This window comes from Chamaea fasciata, unplaced genomic scaffold (assembly GCF_029207755.1).
Source record: "Chamaea fasciata isolate MVZ Bird 193981 ecotype frontalis unplaced genomic scaffold, bChaFas1.0.hap1 SCAF_21, whole genome shotgun sequence".
NCBI lineage: Eukaryota > Metazoa > Chordata > Aves > Passeriformes > Sylviidae > Chamaea > Chamaea fasciata.
In genome coordinates this window covers 4,926,775-4,947,891 of record NW_027094106.1, presented here as the reverse complement: position 1 = coordinate 4,947,891, position 21,117 = coordinate 4,926,775, and the positions used below count along the sequence as shown (strand labels likewise).

The 21,117-nt window shown below is 48.9% G+C and overlaps 3 protein-coding genes across 5 annotated transcripts; 2 read left to right on the top strand and 1 right to left on the bottom strand.

The window, feature by feature from the left end:
• The first annotated feature begins 218 nt into the window (after positions 1 to 218).
• POLR2J (RNA polymerase II subunit J) lies at positions 219 to 1,542 on the top strand. Its single transcript, XM_066201643.1, has 4 exons — positions 219 to 302; positions 451 to 540; positions 637 to 811; positions 1,357 to 1,542. The coding sequence occupies exons 1-4, from the start codon at positions 250 to 252 to the stop codon at positions 1,390 to 1,392; spliced, it is 354 nt and encodes a 117-aa protein (XP_066057740.1). The 5' UTR covers positions 219 to 249; the 3' UTR covers positions 1,393 to 1,542.
• A 248-nt stretch (positions 1,543 to 1,790) lies between these two features.
• On the bottom strand, positions 1,791 to 18,091 carry LRWD1 (leucine rich repeats and WD repeat domain containing 1). 3 transcript variants are annotated; one of them, XM_066201626.1, is made up of 16 exons: positions 18,048 to 18,091; positions 15,613 to 15,759; positions 13,400 to 13,634; positions 12,077 to 12,196; positions 10,679 to 10,831; positions 9,845 to 9,985; positions 8,857 to 9,201; positions 8,101 to 8,227; positions 7,745 to 7,854; positions 7,094 to 7,301; positions 5,552 to 5,624; positions 5,323 to 5,463; positions 4,550 to 4,644; positions 3,820 to 3,981; positions 3,045 to 3,169; positions 1,791 to 2,189 (listed from the first exon to the last, which is right to left on the bottom strand). In XM_066201626.1, the coding sequence occupies exons 2-16, from the start codon at positions 15,690 to 15,692 to the stop codon at positions 2,049 to 2,051; spliced, it is 2,256 nt and encodes a 751-aa protein (XP_066057723.1). In that variant the 5' UTR covers positions 15,693 to 15,759; positions 18,048 to 18,091; the 3' UTR covers positions 1,791 to 2,048. The 3 variants fall into 3 exon arrangements, with proteins under 3 accessions (XP_066057723.1, XP_066057724.1, XP_066057725.1); XM_066201627.1 differs by lacking the exon at positions 18,048 to 18,091 and adding an exon at positions 17,596 to 17,682; XM_066201628.1 differs by lacking the exons at positions 13,400 to 13,634; positions 15,613 to 15,759; positions 18,048 to 18,091 and adding an exon at positions 13,145 to 13,262.
• Positions 17,702 to 20,338, top strand: ALKBH4 (alkB homolog 4, lysine demethylase). The gene is made up of 3 exons (XM_066201635.1): positions 17,702 to 17,803; positions 18,463 to 18,660; positions 19,096 to 20,338. The coding sequence occupies exons 1-3, from the start codon at positions 17,702 to 17,704 to the stop codon at positions 19,729 to 19,731; spliced, it is 936 nt and encodes a 311-aa protein (XP_066057732.1). The 3' UTR covers positions 19,732 to 20,338.
• Positions 20,339 to 21,117: the final 779 nt, after the last annotated feature.

Below are 21,117 nucleotides of genomic sequence, written 5' to 3'. Positions count from 1 at the left end.
CTGCTGGTGCCAGCTGGTCACCGCCGTGGTGTCTCCAGTGGGGACACCGCTGTGTCGCTGGTGTGTGCTCTCCCCCTGGCACCGCCGGTGGCCGCACGGGTGGCTCTGTGAGTGTCGCCGCTCCCGCCGGGGCCTTGCCTGAACCGAGTCCTCCCGCCCGCCAGGGGGCGCTGCGGGGCCGCGGGACGCACCGAGCGACCGGAAGTGACGAAGGGGAAGTGAAGCGGCGGCCGCCATAGCAACGGCGGGATGAACGCGCCTCCGGCCTTCGAGTCCTTCCTGCTCTTCGAGGGCGAGAAAAAGTGAGGGGAGACCCGGGGGGCGGCGAATTAAACCCTAACCAGACCGCGGGGAGCCGGGGGGAGGGAACCCGGGCCTTTCCCCCCCGTTCCCCGCTGTTCCCCGGCCCGCACGGGTCGGTAACATCCCTGTCTCCCACAATCCCGCCAGGATCACCATCAACAAGGACACCAAGGTGCCCAACGCCTGCTTGTTCACCATCAACAAGGAGGACCACACGCTGGGGAACATCATCAAGTCGTAAGTTCAAGCGGGGAGGAGATTTCGGGGGAGGTTCGGGGCTTTTCCGCCCTTCATTTCACTCTTTTTGGGGTGTTTTTTTTATTCCCGCTGCAGGCAGTTGCTCAAAGACCCGCAGGTGTTGTTCGCCGGGTATAAAGTCCCGCATCCCCTGGAACATAAAATTATCATCCGTGTGCAAACCACGCCGGATTACAGCCCCCAGGAAGCTTTCACCAACGCCATCACGGACCTCATCAGTGAACTCTCCCTCCTGGAGGAGAGGTTCAGGGTAAAGTGGTTTTGGTTTTTTTTTTTTTCCTTTAAAGTATTTGGGCTTGTTGTAAATAATCAAAGGGATGGGGTCATGTGTCTTAAAACTGCTGAGTTTTAAGCTTATGAATTAATTCAAGCCACCCTCCTTGTGTTGTTCAGCTGCTGACAAAGCATGGCAGACCCTGGCTGCTCTTAAGTGCATTTTTATTTTATTTTAGTTTAGTTTTTTACTTCTGACAAAATTCTGGTATTTTCATTTCTTGTCACTTCTGCCCAGTTTATTTATTGATTTAGCCCCCTGAATTTTGAGATTTAACCTGCCCAAAATATTACTCAGACAAAATCAGGGAGCCTGTGTCCTCTGATGTGCTGGGGAAAGGCACCAGGGCACCAAATGTGTAAATAAGTGTTGGTTTTAATTTCAGTATTATTCTTCTGGTTGCTGTAGAGATTTGCACTGTGGGTTGTGGTTCACAGGAGAGTCAGGAATGATTGAACAGCCGTCTTCAGCTCAGTAACAACTCTTGTCTTAGCATGTGTATTTTTGTTTTTGCTTTGCAGGTTGCCATTAAGGACAAACAAGAAGGAATTGAGTAAAACAACCCCCTTTGGAGCAGGCTGTTCCTTCTGAGGCAGAATGATGTGTCTGTTAGTGGATGAAATATTTAAACCTCCATTCATGGCAAATATTTTCCCCCTTGTACCACTTCTGTTTAATTTTTAACAGCAGCAGCAGCAGCAGCATTATCTTGAGTTTGGTGTTTTGGTTGTTTTTTCATAGCAGGCACTTTGCCAAGAGGATAAATGTCGTGTTGGATTTGGTGGAGAAGTCATTAAAGTGATTTTTAGTTTTCTAATTGGAGCCTAAAGGCAAATATTTGTCCCGGGCTGTTGGGGAGGGTGTTGTGGGTACAATTCGAGCATGAGAAGCTGCTCAGTGACAGCTGCAGATGAATTCTCTGCTTCTCCTGCCAAAAACTCCAGGCACTGCCAACTGAACTGGTATTTTGTTTTTATTAAGTGTCATTTCTATAAAACAAATGCACAAATTGTGAAAACTTACAGTTAAAAGAAACCAGATGTTTACAATGAACTGATGAGTTTAACAAACTTTTACCTTGTTGTTTTGTTTTGTTTTTTTTTTTCTTCATCTTGCACATAAAGCTGGTCTAGAAAACGTTCATGGGCACATGGTAACAGTCACTAATACTGCACGAGGTGAAAGCAGGGGGGTGGAGCTGTGGCACAGGGGACTATGACTTCTTCCAGATTGCTGTGATGTTCACACTGGTCAGCACAACCAGGTAGGTGAAGGCAGGGTCTGCCACCACGTTGTTCACCAGGATTTCAGGGGGCTGCTCCCCGTTCACCCGCAGCTCTGGCCACTTGAGGATCTGCGGGGAGAGCAGAAGGGGACATGGGAAGCCTGAGGGAGAGGCTCTTCCTTCTCCTGAGGGGCTGGTGAGCTGTGTGATACTCCTGAAGGGCCGGGGTTTAGTGCACAGGGGCTTGTGAGAACAAACTTTTATCTCAGTCCCAGTGGAACTGATTGGTGGCTTGGCAATGCACTTCCAAAAAACCTGAGGGATCACAGAATTGTGGAGGTTGGAAAAGACCTCCCAGAGCATCGAGTCCAACCTGTGACTGAGCAGCACCTTGTCACCCAGAGCAGAGCAGAGCGTCACCCCCAGGGATGGCAGCCTCTTCCAATACCTGAAGAACCCTTTCACGTTGTAATGGAACCTGAATTACTTCCCATTCAGGAAATAACAGAACCCTGGGTCACTTCATACCTCTGTCTAATGTAGTTCCAGAGCAGTGGGTGAGAGCCTTGGACTGTTTGTGATTGTCCTTTCAGAGGGACAGGCAAGGGAACTGCCCAAACTGTCTCTAGAGGGAAATATTGGGCAGAAAAAGGGTGAGTGAGCCCTTTCCTGCCAGGGAATGTTCACTCTGGCTTCCCTCCCGGGGGCATGTGGTGCCTGCACACCTGTGCTTTTGTGCTCCTCAGTTTAACCACCATTTTTTAGGGCTCTTTTAGGAAGAGCTGCAGGGGGTGACAAATTTGCTCTGCGGCTTCTCGTTCCTGTCCCCAGTGAATGGCCTTGGCCACACTCTGGAGCTGCTTTTACTTGTTAGTGAGGGAAGGGTGTGGAAACACGAGGCATGTTCTGGGCTAAGGCTGCTCAGGAGACTGGGATCAGCTGCCCCGGGGTGGAAGGGAGGCGCAGAGAGCACCTCAGTCATACCTGTGTGGGAGAGATCCTCCGCTCCGAGCGCTTCCCCTTGGCAGAGCCCCAGGCTGGGCTGTGGCTGGAGAGGTTGTACATCCACACACTGCCCTTCTCATCCCCACAGAACACGTACTCTCTTGCTGTGAGAGCAGAAGAAAAAGCTGGGCAAAGACTGTGGGGCTGGGAGTCTGTTGTGCTGTAAAGCAGAGCTCCAGGAGAGCTGCAGGATCCCAATGCAGGGTGCTGTATTTCAGCAAAATTCCCTTCCTGGCACAAAAATACCAATCTACCTTGCTCTGAAAGAATTCATCTGAAGATAAACCAGCTGTCTTTAGTGTAGAAAAGCTAGTGCTAAATGCTTTGGGATTTCTCCTGAATTCTTTTAGACTGGTTTTGGGAAGTGCTGACCAGATCAGGTTTGTTTGTTCCTTGTCAGTCTCCAAACCCAGCGGCCAGTGTGTGACATCCCTGCCCACAGATGCACTCAGTGGCTCCACAGGGCCCAGCCCTGAGCTCTATGCTTTGAAAACCTGTGCAAGAAAGACCCCCCAGCCTCGACTGTCCCCCCTTGTCAGGCAGATGGTGCAGCTGTAATTATTTATCCCTGGTGTTATTTCCAGCCAGCTGGTACTGGGCTGAGGCTGCGCAGTGCTGGAGCTGCACTGCAGAGCTGCAGAGGGGAGAGCAGAGCTCTCTGCTGGGCTCTGAAATAAATCCAGACCTGCCTCCAGCTCCAGCCTGCTCCCATGGATCAAAGGCAAAGCATTACCCAGGAAATGAGTGCTCCTACCTGGGCAGGTGCTGAGTGTCAGGTAGGACATGTCTGTTGTGGACCACTCCAGCTCAGCCAGAATCACTGCAGACATTGTCCGCTGGCATCCTTTTCCCTTGGCATCAAAAGACCTGCTCCAGCTCCACAAGTAAATGCATCCTGGTTTGGAGCTCTTGGAAACTAGGGAAGAAAGGAAGGGAGAGGCTGTGGCAGCTGCTGGGAAGAAAAGTGCATGGAGACAGAGGTGGTCCATCCAGAATATGGATTTCAAGCCATGGGATCTGATCCAGCAGCAACTGTTTCCACCTGGTTTACCTTACTTCAGGATAGTTGGAGGTTGCAGAGAGATTTTCAATGCTATGCTTATGTTGCTGAGCTGCAGAACAAGCATAAGCTATACAGAAAGGGTCGACCTTTGATGTGAAACTCCCAGTTCCCCTGAATAAAGAGACTGTTGCCACCAGCCCTTGAGCAGAAAGGAACCCTCCTCTCATATTGGCACTGCTTGGCCAAGTGTGCCCTCAGGGATGTGTCCAGCTGATTTCCAGTCCTTTTTTTTGCACTCTAGGCCACATTTCTGGGAAAGACAAGTGACTCTGGGAGGCAACTCCATCCTGTGCAGCCCCCCCAAAGCTCAAGAGGCTGTCACATCCCTTTCAGCCCCTCTGCTTGTCATGCTGGCTGCACCCTGCACATGCTGAAGTGCCCCACTGTTTTTTTGGGATTGTGCTGTTGTGTTTATACTCACCAACCACATCATCATTGAGAAAAGCCAAACCATCAACCCTGTGAGATGTTGTCACGCTTTCCTCATCAGGAAACTGGAATATTGCTTCAAAAGGCCTAGAGCAGAGGGAAGGGTGAAATGAGCCAAGTCCTGAACAGCCAGCAGTTAAAGGGCACCTAGCTGCAGAGCCCAGAAGGAAATTTGTATGTTAGTGAGTCTCTTTGCCAAGCTCAGGTGAATTCCCACTTGAATTTACACTTTAGGTCACCTGGGTTTATTAATACAGCAGAAGCCTGTTTGCTCAAGAGATTGCTGTTTCACTCCATCTCTTTTGCAGGCATCAGGATACTTGTCAGCAGGGCATGACTTTACTTGCTTCCTCCTCGTAATTTTGTCCTGAGCTCCCACAGGGTGCCAGTTTCCTGGGTTATCTCACGTACCAGGAGCAGTGGAGGCCTCACTGTGGGACTGGAAATTGATCCAAAAATTTACACTCCGTTACACTACCTGGAGATGACACACCCTTGAGTTTTGGGGTATTGGATTACACTCCTGCCAGCCTTGCTGCAAAGCAGCCTGCAACACCTGCAGACTGCAGCTTTAACACAAGCTCTGAACAGTCCTTGAACATCATGTTCCTATTTTTTTTTAGCCACTCTGGGAAGGGGAGGATGATTTAAGTTTGGTAGGACGTGCTGCTTTTTCTCAAGACCTCCTCAGAAATCAGGCCTTTGCTAGGACTATCCTTTCTTGTTATGGAAAGCAAATGGATACCCCCAGCTTGTGATTCTCACCTGCTTTTTTGTCCCTTATCCAGTTTTATGTTCCAGGCAAAACAGCCATTTTCACAGCCTGCCAGCAGGTACTGCTCCGGGCAGGTGGGGACCAGGGCAATCCGTAGGGGAATGGAGGCTGTTTCCAGCACCAGCAGCTGGCTAAAAAAGAGCAGAGAACAAGCAGTTAAGTGGTGCTGTGATAGTTACAGGCTCTTGGACTGGCCACATCTGGTTTTTGAACCTTTACCTTGCTTTGAAATTGTAGTCACAGTCTGGAATCCCAATATCCCAGAGTGCAATTCGCTTGTCATAGGATGCAGCTGTGGGACACAGAAGAGAAGCAGGGAGTGACACTGCTGCTCATCTGGCTCTTCTTGTGCTAGCTGGAAATTCTGCCTGAGTCACAGTCACCCTCTAAGGCTCCAGAGAGCTCATTATGGCACAGCAGCAGCCCCCAAGGCTCCTGGCCCGGCACTTCCCAGACTTTGTCACACATGCACTCAGTACTTTTGTGTTCTTATCCTGTGCTCTAACAGGGGCAGATACAACAAAGCTTGTTTCCTGCTATCCATGACTGAGTTGTGGCTTCACAAGGTATTTAGTGGCCCTCTGAGCTCGTTTCTGGTCAGGGCTTCTAGTGGAATCTAAAAGATGAGCTCCAGCCTCTACTGTCAGGCAGACACCACTTCATTCCACATATCCATGGCTTACTGTGTTCACATCCACAACAGCTCCCATTGGGAAAGTTAGGCACTGACAAAGGGTGAGAAACATGTCACCAAGCTGATACACTGGAAGCAGAAACAGTTCTAATAGATTACTCTGAGTAACCTGGACCCTCATCAGATGGCAGCCCTCACAAACTCAGAATTTGTTGGTGTCCCCTCCCCAAAAAGGATGCAAAGAATCTCCCCTAATTACTCTGAATTTTTCTATGAAATATAACAAGTCCTGCTGTCCACACCATTATGTGGCTGTGCTATCAACCTCCATATTCCTTCCACCACCCTCCTTCTCCTTTCCTCTGCCCCTGCTTTTGGCACTCCTAAGCTGCTTCTTGAAAAATACCTCCTACTCTTAAAAAAATTGCACTTTTAATGGTCCATGTAGCGCTCTAACCACTCCAGGATGTGGGTAATTTTAGGCAAGAGAAACAATGTGCTGTGGGGTGCAGGTGTGGCCTGAATGGCTCTGTAACCAGCTCACTGTACAGCCTGACAATGCAGTTACAATTTGTAACATGACGGTTCATTACCAGTCCATGAGCCACAGCCTCTGTGGGCCCTACTGTGTGTGGCAAAACTCTGCTTGACATCAGGACCCGAACAGAAATCTCTGATGAGGCAGAGAACTCACATTAAAAAAAATCAAAATCAATTAAGCACATTGTTGGATAAAATGAAACCCAACAGCCCATAATAGGCTGCTGTGCTGGAGGAGAGCCCTGCCACTGCCTGGCTCCCAGCTGCCTGCTCTGCCATTCTTCTTACTCATCCCTGTGGAACAGATCCACGACTGGGCTTGTTTGTGGCTAATGTGTGTGTGACAACCACCCTGAGAGCCACCAAGGGAGAAACAGGAGCTGCTGCACCTCAGCTGAAGAGTCAGGCTCTGGCTGAAACAAGCTGTTCCTGCTGGAGATTGCTGCCACAGGAGAGTAACAATGTTCTCTCCTGTCCGTGCCTTTTGTTCCTGTGTCCCTACCTGCCCTGGTGACAATCCCCCTTGTTAAGGAAGCCCTGACTTTTCCACAGCAGAATTAAAAGCAGGGATTCTGAAGCAGACTTACTGAAGAGGTGGGTCTCTTGGGTTGGGCTGAAGCAGACAGTAGCAATGGGCTTTTTGTGAGCCTTTATCTCTCCGTAGCAGAAGTCGGCTGCCACGTGGATCAGTTTGACAATCCCTCTCCTCCCTGCAGCTGCCAGGATGTTGTGAGCTTTCTTGCGGCTGTCGCTGATCACCATCGTGAGGGTTGTCCATGCAACGCTGAAGAACTCCTGGGACGGAAAGGAAACAGGAGTGAGGTGACAGAGAGCAGCCAGCAGGGCGGTGGCTGTTAGCTCAGAGAAAAGACAACAGTCACAAGTGCTACTCAGGTGAAATGACACGACTATTTAAGACGGAGCATCAGAACTCAAAACAGCTCTCAGAAGAGCATAAACTACAGAAAGAGGATGTTTACTCTCCTGTGCTGTCAAGCAGGCTCAGCAGCCAGACACACTTGTTTGAGGACAGACAGGCTAATCTCCTACACTAATAAAAAAATAAACCCAAACCAGGCTAAAACGATAAGCAAGAAATGTTCATTATCTATCATCACCTTAACATCTGTCCACACTAACACTTTCAGACCTCATTGTAATATGCATTATGCATGTGTGTAATTATTGCAGGTTGTGGTATTCCCATTCAATGCTTCCCCTTCCCACTTGCCACCCACCTCTGTAGCCACTTTATACTTTTTCAGCACCGTCCCTGTCTCACAATCAATCAGACAGACAGATTCCCCTCCACAGGTTGCCACGGTTCTGGAGGAGCTCACAATGGGATCTGAAAGAGGAAAATAATGAGTGAGAAGTTCCCAGGTTCAGGTTTAACACACGAAGACTGCAGCTTATCACTGCCTGGTGCTCTCCCAGTCTCCTGTTTTCAAAGTCAAAGGAGAAATAAGTAAGCAAGTCTCTTCCTGACAATGGAGACTACAGCTTGAAGGAGCAGGGGTCTAAGGCATGGAGTCCGCTGGGATTCCAGAGCCAGGTGGTTCTGGGAATCCTGCAAACCTCTTTAAGAGCTCACCTTTCCTGGCTCCAGAGTCTAGCACTGGCTCGAAGACACAGGACCAGAGCTGCGTTTTAAAATCCTCGCGGCTGTTGCCTTTACTGTGACACTGAAGAAAATGCAATGGCTCTGCACTGACATCCTCCTACAATAAACCATCCACATTTAGAAAATTCATTCCCCTGACACGGTCTGCCTGTGATTGCCTTGACAGAACCCTCTACTGAACACAGCAATCTGAGTTAAACTCAAGTATTTTTCAGCCCTTCTGTGCTACAGAGAACAGGAGAGACTGAGGTGCCACAATGCTCAAGACTCCTAAAGCAGCAGGGAACTGTTTAGCAAAGATGTGCCCAGAAGACCCAAGCAGTGAACCCCATTTCCTACAGCAGAGAAACGTGAAAAAACCTTTAGATCCCCACTGGCCTGAGCTGAGGGGGAAACACCTTTCCCCATGCAGCCACTGGTTTGAGCTGAGAGCAAGGCTTGCCAGTCCCATTTTTAAGCACAGGCTTCCAGTGTACCACCTCGGAGTGCTGGTCCATCCATCCCCCAGAGGGGATCCACTGGGGTCTCCTGGGGGGTCCCTTCTCTCCCTTGATGCCTCTGAGAGATTTAAAACAATGACAAAACAAAAACCAAACCAAAACTCACAATATATTTGGCCAACTATGAGCTCCAAGCTGAGCAGAGCTCTGAAGAAACCTGAAGGCAGCTCCTCCCATTATAAACCAAGAGGCCCAAAGCCAGTCCCAGGGGGGCTGATGGACATACCTTGCACTTGGAATTCTTCACGGGGGTCAAGGCAACCACGCCGTTGTCCTGCTCCTGGCTTTTCTGTTCCCCTGTCATCTGGCTGGATCTTCTGTTGCTTTGCCCCTTGGGAAACTGCTCTCCATTCTTCTGTGTCCCTCCAGCTCCCTGCTCAGGGGTTGTTGCCTCCTTGGCTGGTTGGTTTGATGTTCTTGGTTTATCAGGAGCTGGGTCATCCTCCACATGACTGGATTTTTTGGGATTAACTGCAGCCTCCTCCTTGGTGTTTGCCTGGGTCTTGGACCTCTTGTTTCCAGGGCTTGATTTTGAATGATTTCTTTTCCTCTTGCTGGGTGTTACTGTGACCTATAAGGTATGTTGTCATGTTGTCAGGTTCTGCAGAAGGTTTTTAGCTTCCCCGAGATGTGCAGATAATTTGTAAGTCAAAGATATTAATTATTCAAATGCAAGTACCCTCCCACAGTTACAGACTGGTTCCAGCAATCAGACAGCCCAGAACTGCAGGGTTCCTAGAGGCAGAAGCTAATGAAAACCATGCAGCCAGCCTCCTTTTCAGCTCCCTTCCCGTCTCAGTTATTTGCAATTTACATACGATGTGGAAAAAGAAATCTGGCCTATGGACCACAGGGGTGCAGTCTGCAGCCATTTCCAAGCAGGCAAACACCAGCAGAGTCTGGCCAGGCATCAGCCCAGGTCTCCAATTAAAATACCCCTGCCTAGAGGAGAGGTGGACTGAATAGGACTGCACTCATGAAATGTTTTTTGTCCCCTATGAGAATGGAAACTCTCTGAGGGAGGAACTCGACCTTCACATTTCTGGGAAAACTTCAGTCAGGCTGTAAAGAAGAAGCTTGAGCTGTTGGATACAGGCTGGAGCCTGAGACTGCCCCTGTGGTTACCAAAGGGTCATAAATGTGAACTGACAAGAGCTGCTGAATTCCCAGGAAACAGAAAGAACATTGCTAATGTAACTGGAAAAATCACCTACCTGAGCCATGTCTTCTGCAGCTTCCCTGGGGCTTTCTGTGCTTTCTTCCTCATTTTCATCCGTCTTTTCCTCTGGTTCAGAATCAGAGTTTAACTCCAGACCTAGTGAGTATGCCAGAAACTCTTCTGCAATCATTTTCACCTGAGAAGCAAACATGTGGATATGTTAAAAAAGAAAAAAGAAGACAAAAAAGCGACATCATGACAAGCTCTGATGTGTCATGGCACAAAGAGCTGCTTTGCTGAGTTTTTAATGTCTACTCCCACTATTCTGTGTGAATTTCACAAGTGGTGGAGAAGTCCCCAGCTGACATTACATGACCCAATAACTTCACTTTGTCATGGGCATTCAGAGTACACAGCTGTGGAAACAACAGCACAGCAATAAAACAAGACAAAGGAGAGATGGAAGTCTCAATTGTGTGTATGAACACAGAAATAAAACAAACATTACAAACTAGATGGTGTCTTTCCCCGCTAGGAGCAACTATCTTTATCTGTCATTATCTTTTCTCTTTCATCAAGAGTAAAGGTTGCCATTAAACTAATTTGCAAATAATTAAGTATTAAGGATACTGCAGTCTGATTAACTAGTACAAGTACCATTATTGCTTATGAATTAAAAAACAATGTTTAATGACAGTCATTTCAACTTGGTGCATGTTTAGTCCTGGTGCTTCTCTAACTGCTTAACAAAGCAGTGAAGAAAGAGAAAAAGTGATACCACTTGTCAGCAAGAGCACCCAAATCCCTGCAGTGTTTTAAACCAGTCCATGCAGAAGCAGGAGCAGGGTCCTTGCCTGGAGAACAGGAGGGTGAGTGGGATGTGACCTACCCGCCAGCGGGTGAACTCGCTGAGTGAGCTGGGCCCATGCACCACATTGGTCTGTACTGACTTCAGGAACTTTTTCTTGATGGACTTCACCTGCTCAGGTGTGTATTTCTCAGGGAGCTGGTCACGGAAGAATTTTTCCCAGTGAGCAGTAACCTAGGCAGAAAGACTGAGTTTATTCAACAGAAAAGCACAAGAGAACCTGTGAAAGCATTTAAGAAGTGGCCAGCCCCGAATACTGCACCCTACGTCATGGCACCACTTTAATTCATTTATTCATGTTCAAAGGACCACTTCAGCTAATGAGAAAGTCAGTTCCTCTGTACCAAGCTGGAGTGAGTGTGCTTAAGCAGACACTGTCAGCATGGACCCATTTAGAGAGATACCTGGACTCCAAAAGGCTGCTCACCTACAGGATGCTCACCTGCCAACAGTTTCCCATCGGAGTTTCTGGTGGGCAGTAACACATCCATCAGCATTTGGTCCCAACAGACATTTTTACATTAAGACACAGGACTAAGAACTGGGCAGGCAGGTGCAAATAACATCAGGGAAAGGCTTCAGGGCACAGACACCACCAAAAGAACAGCACAGGGGAGAGTTTGGTGTCTCATTAAACAGCTAACCATGATCAGTAGTCCGGGACAGGAGACTGGGCAGCCCTCACAGAGACCCTTTGAGGTTCACAGGTTTTACACAGACAACACTCAGCACAACTGATCCCAGTTTTCAGTATTTGATTTTCTCCCCACTGTTACACAGATGGAATTAAGAAGATCAATTAACTAGAATACAAATGGTAAGAGCAGTAATATACAAAAACAACCAGCCAACCAAACCTTTTTCATAATTGAACAGTAATTTTGCTCAAGATCACAACGATGCCTTGTGGGGCCAATCTGTCTGGAGCTAAATTGTGTAGAAAAAATGAGTGAAAATAGAGTTCTAAATATTCACAGCTGAAGAAGAAAGAACAAATCCTTGTTCACAGTGTGTGCTGGAAAAAGCAAGATTATCCTGAGCTTGGTTTTGTGCTCTCCATTCCTGGGGCCTGGACAGTAACTTAAATTAGATGGGGAGGTGTTTACAGCTGTTCTGGCAGCACCAGGCTTCTCCCCTTCCTGAATGATCAGAGTGACCTGAAAAACTACAGGATCAGACACAGACCTGGTTGGCCCTGCTCCTGCTACTTAAACCAAAGGCAAATTGGCTGCACAGAACAGGTAGAGCAGATGCCAGCAGTGACCAGAGAAAGCAGCAGTAACACATTTCCTGGGTGGCCCATTCTGCAGGCTGGGCTCAGATCATACCACAGATATCGCTTGTTTGCAGCTCTGTCTGAGCACAGGATTTAGTTATTTCTGAGGCGTTTAGAGGTTAAGGAAATATCCCACACCTTACCTTGCTGGTGAGCTTACGGCTGTTGACACGCCTCACGTGGTTGGCCAGTTTGGTTATGTCCTTGCCATTGAGCAGACGAAGGTTTTGCAAAAGAAACATTACTTTATAGTCATCATTGAGCTGGAAAGAGAAAACACTGAGGCTATAAAACTTGTACATGTGGTACTTGCTTTACATTCAGTCCTAGATTAAAATATGGCCTATATGAGAATGATGTATTTGGTAAGGAAAAGCCATTTCATAAAATCTCAGGATTTTCAACTTGAATCTCACATTTTAGGTGTGAATTAATGTTCTCTATGAGTTGGGATCTTAAACTCCAGACAGAGCTGCCCAGCCCTCAGGCAGTGCCAACATCCAGCACAAGGCGGGGGCTGTGTAAGTGCTCATCTGCTGGGCCTGAGTGCAAGGCTGGGAGCTCTGTTCATATCCCTGAACTCTCACACAGGGGAAGGCCTGTCCTGTCTCCAGCCAAGGAATTCCAGCAGGAATTCCTTGGGTCAGATGCATTTTAATTCAGACAGTTCACCCTAGAGCCACACACACACTGCCAGTGTGCAACAGCAAATAAGCACGTGGGGATGGTGAGTGGCTGATGCCAGTTTACAGCACAAGTAAAATCAGTTTTGGATGTTTGACTTGTACAGTCAACAGATCCTCCTGGAGAAGTGAAAACCTAAACCAGACTAATCACCAAGTTTAAACCCTCATCTGAGGACCTGGTCTGCTTTTCTAGAGGGCACTAAAACTAACACAGATATTAGGAAATAAAACTAGCATTAGGTATTAGGAAAAAAACTCTTTACTGTGAGGGTGGTGATGCACTGGCACAGGTTTCCCAGAGAAGCTGTAGCTGTCCCATCTCTGGGAGTGTTTAAGACCAGATTGGATGGGATTCTGAGCAACCTGGTCTAATGGAAGGTGTCCTTGCCCATGGTAGGGGGTGGAACAAGATGAGCATTAAGGTCCCTTCCAATCCAAACCATTCTGTGATTCTATGTTTCCATAAGGACACCTCTACACAGTCATTACTGTATTTTACACTAGCATGAGCATAAGGTACTGTACCTGATAAGCCACCTAAGACAGGGCTTTGGCCTAGAGAATCAGGAGTTCAAGACACAGATTTCAATATCTGAGTGGTTTAGGGCAAGTCACTTCTGCAGATTGAGAAATAGTGGCACAAAGTGGTTAAATATCACACAAAGGCTGGATGCTTTCTCAAATGCCCTAGCACTTGCTGCCCAAGAACAATATATAAGAAGTTTGCACAAGTGCTGCTTGTTTGCCTCTCTGTTTAATGGAAGGAGGGGGGTAACTCACTGTCAAGTACACATTGTTCTCATAGGTCAGCTCCTCGAGCAGAGGGAACTGTTTCAGAGCAGTTACATCTTCCAGCTTGTTATTGTTGCAGTTCAGGACACGCAGATCGGGGAGGGTTAGGCTGTTGGGAAATTTGTCCAGTAAATTATCGGAGAGATCAAGTTTCTGCAGGTGCCTCAGGCGGGAAAACAAGCGCGGGTCTAAATCTCCAGTCTTCAACTGCAGCTTGGACAGGCTGAAAACAGCAACAACAAAAAGCCAAACCCCATGAACTATCTGCAGCTCACTGGAAGAACAGACGCTGATTTCATACCATAGACAGTCCCATCTGGTGGGACCTCAGTCCAGGACAACTCTGAGGGTACAACTGACCAAACCTGCCTTTTTCTGGTGGCAGCATTCTGGATTGTGAGTACACTGCAGGATAGCTGATGTGTCTGAGCTGACAGCCACCATCAAGAGACTCAGGTCTGCCAAGGTACAATTAACCTGCAATTCAGATATTCTCCTAGGGGTAACTGAGCTGGCTGGGAGCAGTAAAGCACCAGAAAAGTTCTTATTTTATAGAAAAAATTACTACGCCTCTAAAAGGCTTGGTATTTTATTCCTGTGCAATGTTGATTCAACAAGACAAGCTGTGGCAATTCAAGACACTACACCTGCAGTGTATCCTGTCCATAGAATGTACTACATTCATTACTTCACAGTTCAGGCCAAGTCCAGAGTGTGTCCCTAAATAATTTGGCTGTTTTCAAAGAACTAACTTGACAAAAAAAGTGATTTTTCCATTCCTTTTACAGCGAGATTTGCTGCAAAAACTTCCAAAGGTAACTGTAGAAATTCACCTAACAAAATCCCACAACTGTCACCAAAACAGAAGATCTCTGTCCTGGAAGAGGAAGTGGTACAATATTGATGAGGGGAAAAGAAATATCCCTTCTTTGTAAGAAAATGAAAACTGCGTATTATAAGCAGGGTCATTTATATTTGGTTAGATCATTTAGCTGAGCTCCAAAGGGAGATTCCAGTCCTGACTGCCAACACCTCTTGAGGGCACAAGCTTGAGCTCCTTTAACAAACAGAATCTCTGTCTCTAATGACTACTTAAAAACAATAGGCTTCTGGATATTAATGAAGTGTGAATAAATGAGACAAATAAATCCAGAAAGCAAGATCCTTTCTCCTTCACTTGCCATCTCAGAAGTGTAACCAGCCAGTCAGAGCTGGTGAGAAATGTTGAGGACAATCCAGCTGGCTGCAGAGCTGTGACTGTGGTGTCCTTTTGGGAAAAAAACTCAATGGTGTTCCCCAAACAGACTTTCTGAAATACAACCCATCAACATCACAGTATGAAGCAGCATGGAGAAAGCCACGCTCCAAAAATCCACAGCTTCAAACATCTCCCCACCACCCTGTTACCCAGATTACTGCTGCTGATACTCCTCAGAGAAACATGTGAGTTTCTCACTAAAAATAATTGCTTTAGCACAAGGCAAACTGAAAGAAATAACTTTAAAGAGTACATGTGAAACCCAAACCCCCTGACATCAGCAACAAAAACAACAAAAGCGTCAGCCAGAAATTGGCCAGCTGAGCCATTTGGATTGGCCAGCTCTGGAACAGCAGAAGTCCACTGTGTTAAACATTTGGAAAGACACATATTTGCAATGTCCTCTGTTAAGGAGCTGAGTGACAAAACTGTTTTTAGTGGTTTTTAAGTGATTCAGAGTTTATTGTCTCCCTCTGCAATGTTCGATGTAGTAGGATAACTGGATTTAGAAGAGATGGAACACGATGGAGGGAGAGGAAAATGAAAGGGAAATAATGCCAAAAATACTTAAAAAACCCTCTGAAACCCATGGTGGAAGATTCTCTTATTCAGATTAAGCAGTTGCTAGCAAAGATGCAAGAGCTTTGGGGGTAGGGATGACACCTTGGGGTTAGGAAATCAGGATCCAGCCTTGAGCAGTTTCACAGAAAGAATGGCAGCAAATATACAACAGAAATGGCAAAAAAAGGTGACATCTGCCAATAACCTCTTTAGTGAATGCAGTGCCACCACTGCTCACTGATCCTGCACTGGAATGACCCCTGAGCTCTGTGCTTTGAAACTCTCTTTTTTTAAGCAGAGAATGTTTAGGGGAAGAAAGACACACAGACAAAAAGACATTGCCAGGTTGAATTCATCTGGAATTTTCCGTATCTGCACTTACTTCAGCGTCTCGATCTTTCGGAGCCTCGTGGATCTTGGAACTGCTCTCTCCAAAAGAAGTTCTGTAGTAATTTTTGACATTTTTAATCTCCACCTCTCTGCTGGAATCACTAAACAGTCAGCTGTAGGATGTCTTCTGGTTACCTTCCTGATAAAACAAATGGGAATAAGAGGAAACGCTTTCAACAGCTCCAAGGGAGGGAAAAAAATTTATGAGGGTATCTACTGATTTTGCTGCTGTGAAGGAAGTCACTTTTTTTACTTGGTTGAAATGAACATGGTAGAGATTATTATTAGATTGGGCACAGGCTCCCAGCACACTGATCCAATCCATCTCCAAAACAACAGGGATACATCCTGTGGCTGTTGGAGTGACAGACTTGCTGCAGGTGAAAGCTGTCCGTGACTGATGGCACTCAGGACCAAGACAGCATCACAGACCGGTACCTGTTCGTGCCTCTCCTGGGCTCTGCTCCAGGAATTCCAACCCTCTTTCAAACAAAAAGCAGCAGTAAGAGTCAATACACCTGCTGTGAATATTTTTCTCCCAAGAGAGTGACACTGTGCTCACTGGCCTGACCAGCTGGACAGACTCTTGGCTGACGACTTCTAAATTCCCAAAAATCTTGGAAAACTGAATTAATCAGCAGAAATTTAAACACACACCAATCAAGGACATTGTTTCCTCATGAAAGAAAAAAAAAATCAACAGCATTCTTTGTCTTGTTGGTGATTAACTGATGTTTCAGTACACACACACACAGAGGCTGATATTTGGAATAACAATGCTGACAGGGCCAAAAGAGCTCCGTGAATTGACTGGTTCAGGGCTTCCCACTCTTCCTGACACAGATTCCAAGAGAGGGAAATAAAAGAGAACAGAGCTCCAAGGCCAGGCTCGCTCCTGTCTTTCCGTGTTAGATCAACTCTGCCTAAATGCCACTCCAGCACATCGTGAGGAGCACACGGGGCACTGAGCTGTCCTTGGCTTTGCTTTCAGCAGCCCCACAAACCTACAGCACCTGCAGCATTGTGTGATGAGCAACGGGGCACAGCAATATTGTATACACTGAAATATTGTACCCAAGCACAAAGAGCTGAACTGAAAACCAGTCTGAAAAGCAGCTGTTTGGGATTTGATCCTTCAATCGACAGAGCTCTCGCTGCGAGCCAAACCACAGGGCCAGGCCGCTCCAACCAAACACCCCCGGATCCGGTGCCTATAATAAAAACGTGACACCAGTGACTGTGGATGCTGCCACTGGCCTCTCTCTGGCACACTGACACCCCAGACACGGCTGTGGCACTGCGGGAGCTGCAGGGAAGGCCACACATGGCATGTCCCATCCCCACAGCATCGCGGGTGATGCTGCAGAGGGAACATTCGGTTCTCCCGGGGGCTGCTGAGCCCCGGGGATCTTTCACTGGGAACCGACCCTTCCTGCCCCACCGCAGCTCTGGGGATGGAGCCCCACAGCCGGGCATCCTCCTGACCTGAAGGTGTCTGCTTGGAGCTGCCCTGCACCGCCCGGCCCAGCGCGCCTGGCACGGCTGGCGCTGCCCCGGGACGCGATACGCGCGATGTCCCGGCGGTGACAAGGCCACGGACGGCGGGCGGTCCGCACACGCCGCGGAGGCCTCCGGCCCGCGGGGTACCACCGGCTGAGGGCGCAGGCCGCGGCTCCGCCCGTGGGCAGGGCCGGACCGGGCCGGGCGGGGCAGGTGCGGCCCCGGCCCGAGGCCTCGCCCGTCACCGCCGCCTCCGGACACCGAGCACCGCGGGGGACCGGCGCCGGCCACGGCCTGAGGCGCCCCCGCGGGGCGCGCGCCGCGCCTACAACTCCCAGCGTCCCCCGCGGCGCCAAACAGCGGCGCGGGGCCCGGGCGCGCCGCGGGGGCTGCTGGGAGCGCGAGTCCGCCCGCACCTCCCCCTCCACCCCCGCTGCCCGGCCGTGCGGCCTGCGCCCAGCCCCGCTGCCCTCACCTGGAAGCGGCCGGGGAGGAGGAAGAGGAGCCGGGGAGGAAGGAAGGGCGGGAGGAGGAGCGGGAGCGGGGAGGGGGGGGGCTGTATCCTCGGCGCAGCCGGCGGGATGCAGGCGGCGGGCGGCGGCGGAGGGCCGGGCTGCGGCTGCAAGGGGATCCGCTCCTGCCTGCTCTGCGAGGGGCCCGCGCCGGCCGCTCCGCCCCCGCAGGTACCGGGGAGGGGGCGGGCGGCGGGGCGGGGCGGCGGGAGGAGCCGGGGGGCGGCGGGGGGCGCCGGCCGGGGCCCCTCGGGGCGGGGCGGCTGCCGGAGCCCCGCGGCCGGAGCGGGGCCGGGAGCCCGGGGCCGCGGGGGTCACACAGCGGGGACAAGGCGGAGCCCCCCCGGCCGCCACCCCCGCCGCGAATTGTGAATTGTTCGCCTCAATAACGCTCGGAAGCCGAGTCGCAGCTCACCTGAGCCTCACGTGTTACAGTCACATTCATTTGTTACAGCTTAGCCTTGTGGCCTGCGCGATTTTCATCAGCTTTCCTCCTTCAACGTTTATTGCTGTGACAAACCATATCTCTGCAGCAATACCCGCCGTTAATCTCTTTATACCCGTGGCCCTGGGGATCATCGGTTCTTCCCTGCCTTTCCAGGATAAAGACATCTATAGGAAAGACAAGTGGCTTCAAGCAGGCAGCACAGTGGTGCTGCAGCTGGAAAATAAAAGAGCAGGGAATAGTTGTTCCCCAAAAGCAGCTGTAACATTTCTCATGTCTGCAAGAATACTGTACAGTTTTCATGCTGCAATACCAAGGTTGCAGGGGTAAATAAAGGAAATATGTTATTATTGCTTTTTTTTCCTTTCCATTGATATTTCCACAGGGAGAAGATAATTTCACTTACTGTCCAGCAACAGGCCTAGCTAAAGGAAATGAGCACTCGGAATTTGCTGGCTGGGCATTTCCCTTTCCAGGGGTGTTCCTGGTGGAGGAGTTCATTAGTGAAGATGAAGAGTGTGAGGTAGTGGAACTGATGGATCGAGATGACTGGAAACCATCACAGTCTGGCCGAAAGAAACAGGTTGGACTTTAGAAACACATCTGATCTTAGATCCCTTTGGAAAAGGAAAGCTGTTTTCAGTTAAAACCCAATATATTGAGACATTCCATTAAGTGTTTCCTTTGAAAGCTTTTCCTGAAATCAATGGCAAGAATTACCTGTAATTAAAATCAGCTTCTTGCAAAAATACATGATAGTTACAACAAACAGTATTTGATGGTGTGTGTTCCAGCATTGAAGTTCACACAATCTCCAAGGGAAAGTGGGTGTTCAGATTTGATTTTACTTTATAAATCCAGAGAGATTAATGTAGATTCACTGAGTCCTTTTGCAACCTGGCAACCAGGTCACTGGAAGAGATGAGAACAGAACTCTGCAGGAACAGCCTCTCCAGAAAGACTTGTCCTAGATTTTCCCTTTACACTAGCTTTTTTCCTCCCTCTTCTTTTCCAACAGGACTATGGACCCAAAGTGAACTTCAAGAAACAAAGGCTGAAAGCTGGCAGCTTTACTGGCTTGCCCAGTTTCAGCAGGAAGATTGTGGCACAGATGAAGGCCTGTGCTGTGCTCAGTGGTTTCCTACCTGTGGAACAGTGTAACCTGGACTACAGACCAGAGAGAGGCTCTGCCATCGACCCCCACTTTGATGACTGGTGGCTCTGGGGGGAGCGCCTGGTCAGCCTGAACCTGCTCTCAAAAACTGTGCTCTCCATGTCCTGCGATTCAGAGGACCCCATCCAATTATTTCCCATTTCCAGCAAGGGGGAATTAAGTCCCCCTGCACCTTTCACGCAGACATCAGCGTGCAGAAGTTCAGGAGAAGAGGGAACCAATTGCTTTTTGTCCCCGAGGCTGGTTCCGGGGAAGGAAGTGAGTGTGGCCATCCTCTTGCCCCAGAGGTCGCTGGTGGTGCTGCACGGGGATGCCCGGTACAAGTGGAAGCACGGCATCCACCGCAGGCACATCGAGCACCGCCGCGTCTGCATCACCTTCAGGGAGCTCTCTGCGGAGTTCAGCGCCGGGGGGAGGCACGAGGAGCTGGGCAAAGAACTGCTGCAAATCGCTCTTTCCTTTCAAGGGAGACCCGTGTGACCGAGAGGTTGCATTTTGTTGGGAGAGGTGTAACGTGAGGTGTGGAATTTGTGTGACTCGGTTTATTTCTGAGATGAGTGTAAGGAACCAGGTGTGTGCAGAGATAAGCTGAATAAAATGAAAATTTAACAAACAAGTAAAAGGGGTGAGCTTCGAAACCTCCTGGGCAACGGGAGCTTTTAGGCCAAAGTCGGAAATGAGAGATTGCATCTGTTACTTGTGTTGCAACAAAAACAAAACAAAACAAAACAAAAACAAACAAACAAAACAACAAAACAAAACAAACCCCACCCAAAAAAACCCCAAACACAAAAAACAACCAAGCAACCAACCAGTACCTAAACACTTAAATGAACCCAAGGAAGTTAGAAACATTAAACAGTATCAAACAGCTACACAGTTTCAGCCTAAGCCCTGACACAATTTTAAGCTTTCCTGGCTCATACAGGAAACTGTCACACTGGTTTGGATGTTGCACTGAGCCCTGGGGATACAACTATCCCCTCACCCACCTCAGATAGGTCCTGTAGAGACCAGGCCTCAGGGGAGGAAGGTAAGCAGGTATCTCTCCAGAGACAGTACAAAACACTGAGAACTAATTAAAGTAATTATCCTTTTCTGAAGATTCATGCTGTAACAATGAAGATTAATCATAAATTCCATGTGTGACCTGCATCTTCTGGGACCAAGGAGCAGCATTTAGAGAGGGCCAGTGCTGACTCTTTGGGCTTGGACAGAGATCAGACCAAAGGCCTGCACAGACTGTGTTATTTTTTGATCATTTGTCATCTCTGAACCCTGCTGTCAGCTCTCAGTAGCGAGAGTCTGATTTTGGGAATTAGCTGGGCAACAGACTGCAACCCTGGCAGCTATCATTTATTTTCCTGGCACCTCCAGCAGTCAGGTTTGAATCATGCCTCGTACCTAACATTCAAGTAGTCATTTGGAGCAGAAGCTGATCTGAGGCCATCTGTCTGCGCCGAACAAACTTCTGTGCTCTTGAAAACGAAGTTGTGCTGTGGAAGAAGCGTGATCCTTTAACAAGCACGGTGGTGCCATGACAGCCCTTCAGCACAGGCTCACCTGCAGCAGGAGAACACCACCTTGCCACCAGCAGGCAGTGCTGCCTGGCTTTGGCCGGTGAGGAAAGGGGACAGATCTCAGCGTCCCTGCACTGCTGTGTTCTGCCCCACAAGTGCTCCCTCGGCACTGCACAGGATTTGCTGCTCCTGCCACAGGCACTGCCCTCTGCTTTTCTGCAGGGGAGGGAGCTCTTCACCTAGGACGGTTACCAGGAATCAGATGGGTCCATCAGGATATTTTTTTCATCAGTTTAAACCAACAGATACAACCGGAACCCTTTGTGGGCTGCAACGAGCCAGGTTC

Excerpts from the sequence above, each read along its gene's own strand:
- ALKBH4 (XM_066201635.1), top strand. The coding sequence starts at position 17,702 with ATGCAGGCGGCGGGCGGCGGCGGAGGGCCGGGCTGCGGCTGCAAGGGG. Across the intron at positions 17,804-18,462 it reads CGGCCGCTCCGCCCCCGCAG|GGAGAAGATAATTTCACTTA; the intron begins GTACCGGGGAGG and ends ATATTTCCACAG. Across the intron at positions 18,661-19,095 it reads AGTCTGGCCGAAAGAAACAG|GACTATGGACCCAAAGTGAA; the intron begins GTTGGACTTTAG and ends CTTTTCCAACAG.
- POLR2J (XM_066201643.1), top strand. The coding sequence starts at position 250 with ATGAACGCGCCTCCGGCCTTCGAGTCCTTCCTGCTCTTCGAGGGCGAG. Across the intron at positions 541-636 it reads CTGGGGAACATCATCAAGTC|GCAGTTGCTCAAAGACCCGC; the intron begins GTAAGTTCAAGC and ends TTCCCGCTGCAG. Across the intron at positions 812-1,356 it reads TCCTGGAGGAGAGGTTCAGG|GTTGCCATTAAGGACAAACA; the intron begins GTAAAGTGGTTT and ends TTTGCTTTGCAG.
- LRWD1 (XM_066201626.1), bottom strand. The coding sequence starts at position 15,692 with ATGTCAAAAATTACTACAGAACTTCTTTTGGAGAGAGCAGTTCCAAGA. Across the intron at positions 13,635-15,612 it reads CGAAAGATCGAGACGCTGAA|CCTGTCCAAGCTGCAGTTGA; the intron begins GTAAGTGCAGAT and ends TGCTGTTTTCAG. Across the intron at positions 3,170-3,819 it reads GACACTCAGCACCTGCCCAG|CAAGAGAGTACGTGTTCTGT; the intron begins GTAGGAGCACTC and ends CTGCTCTCACAG.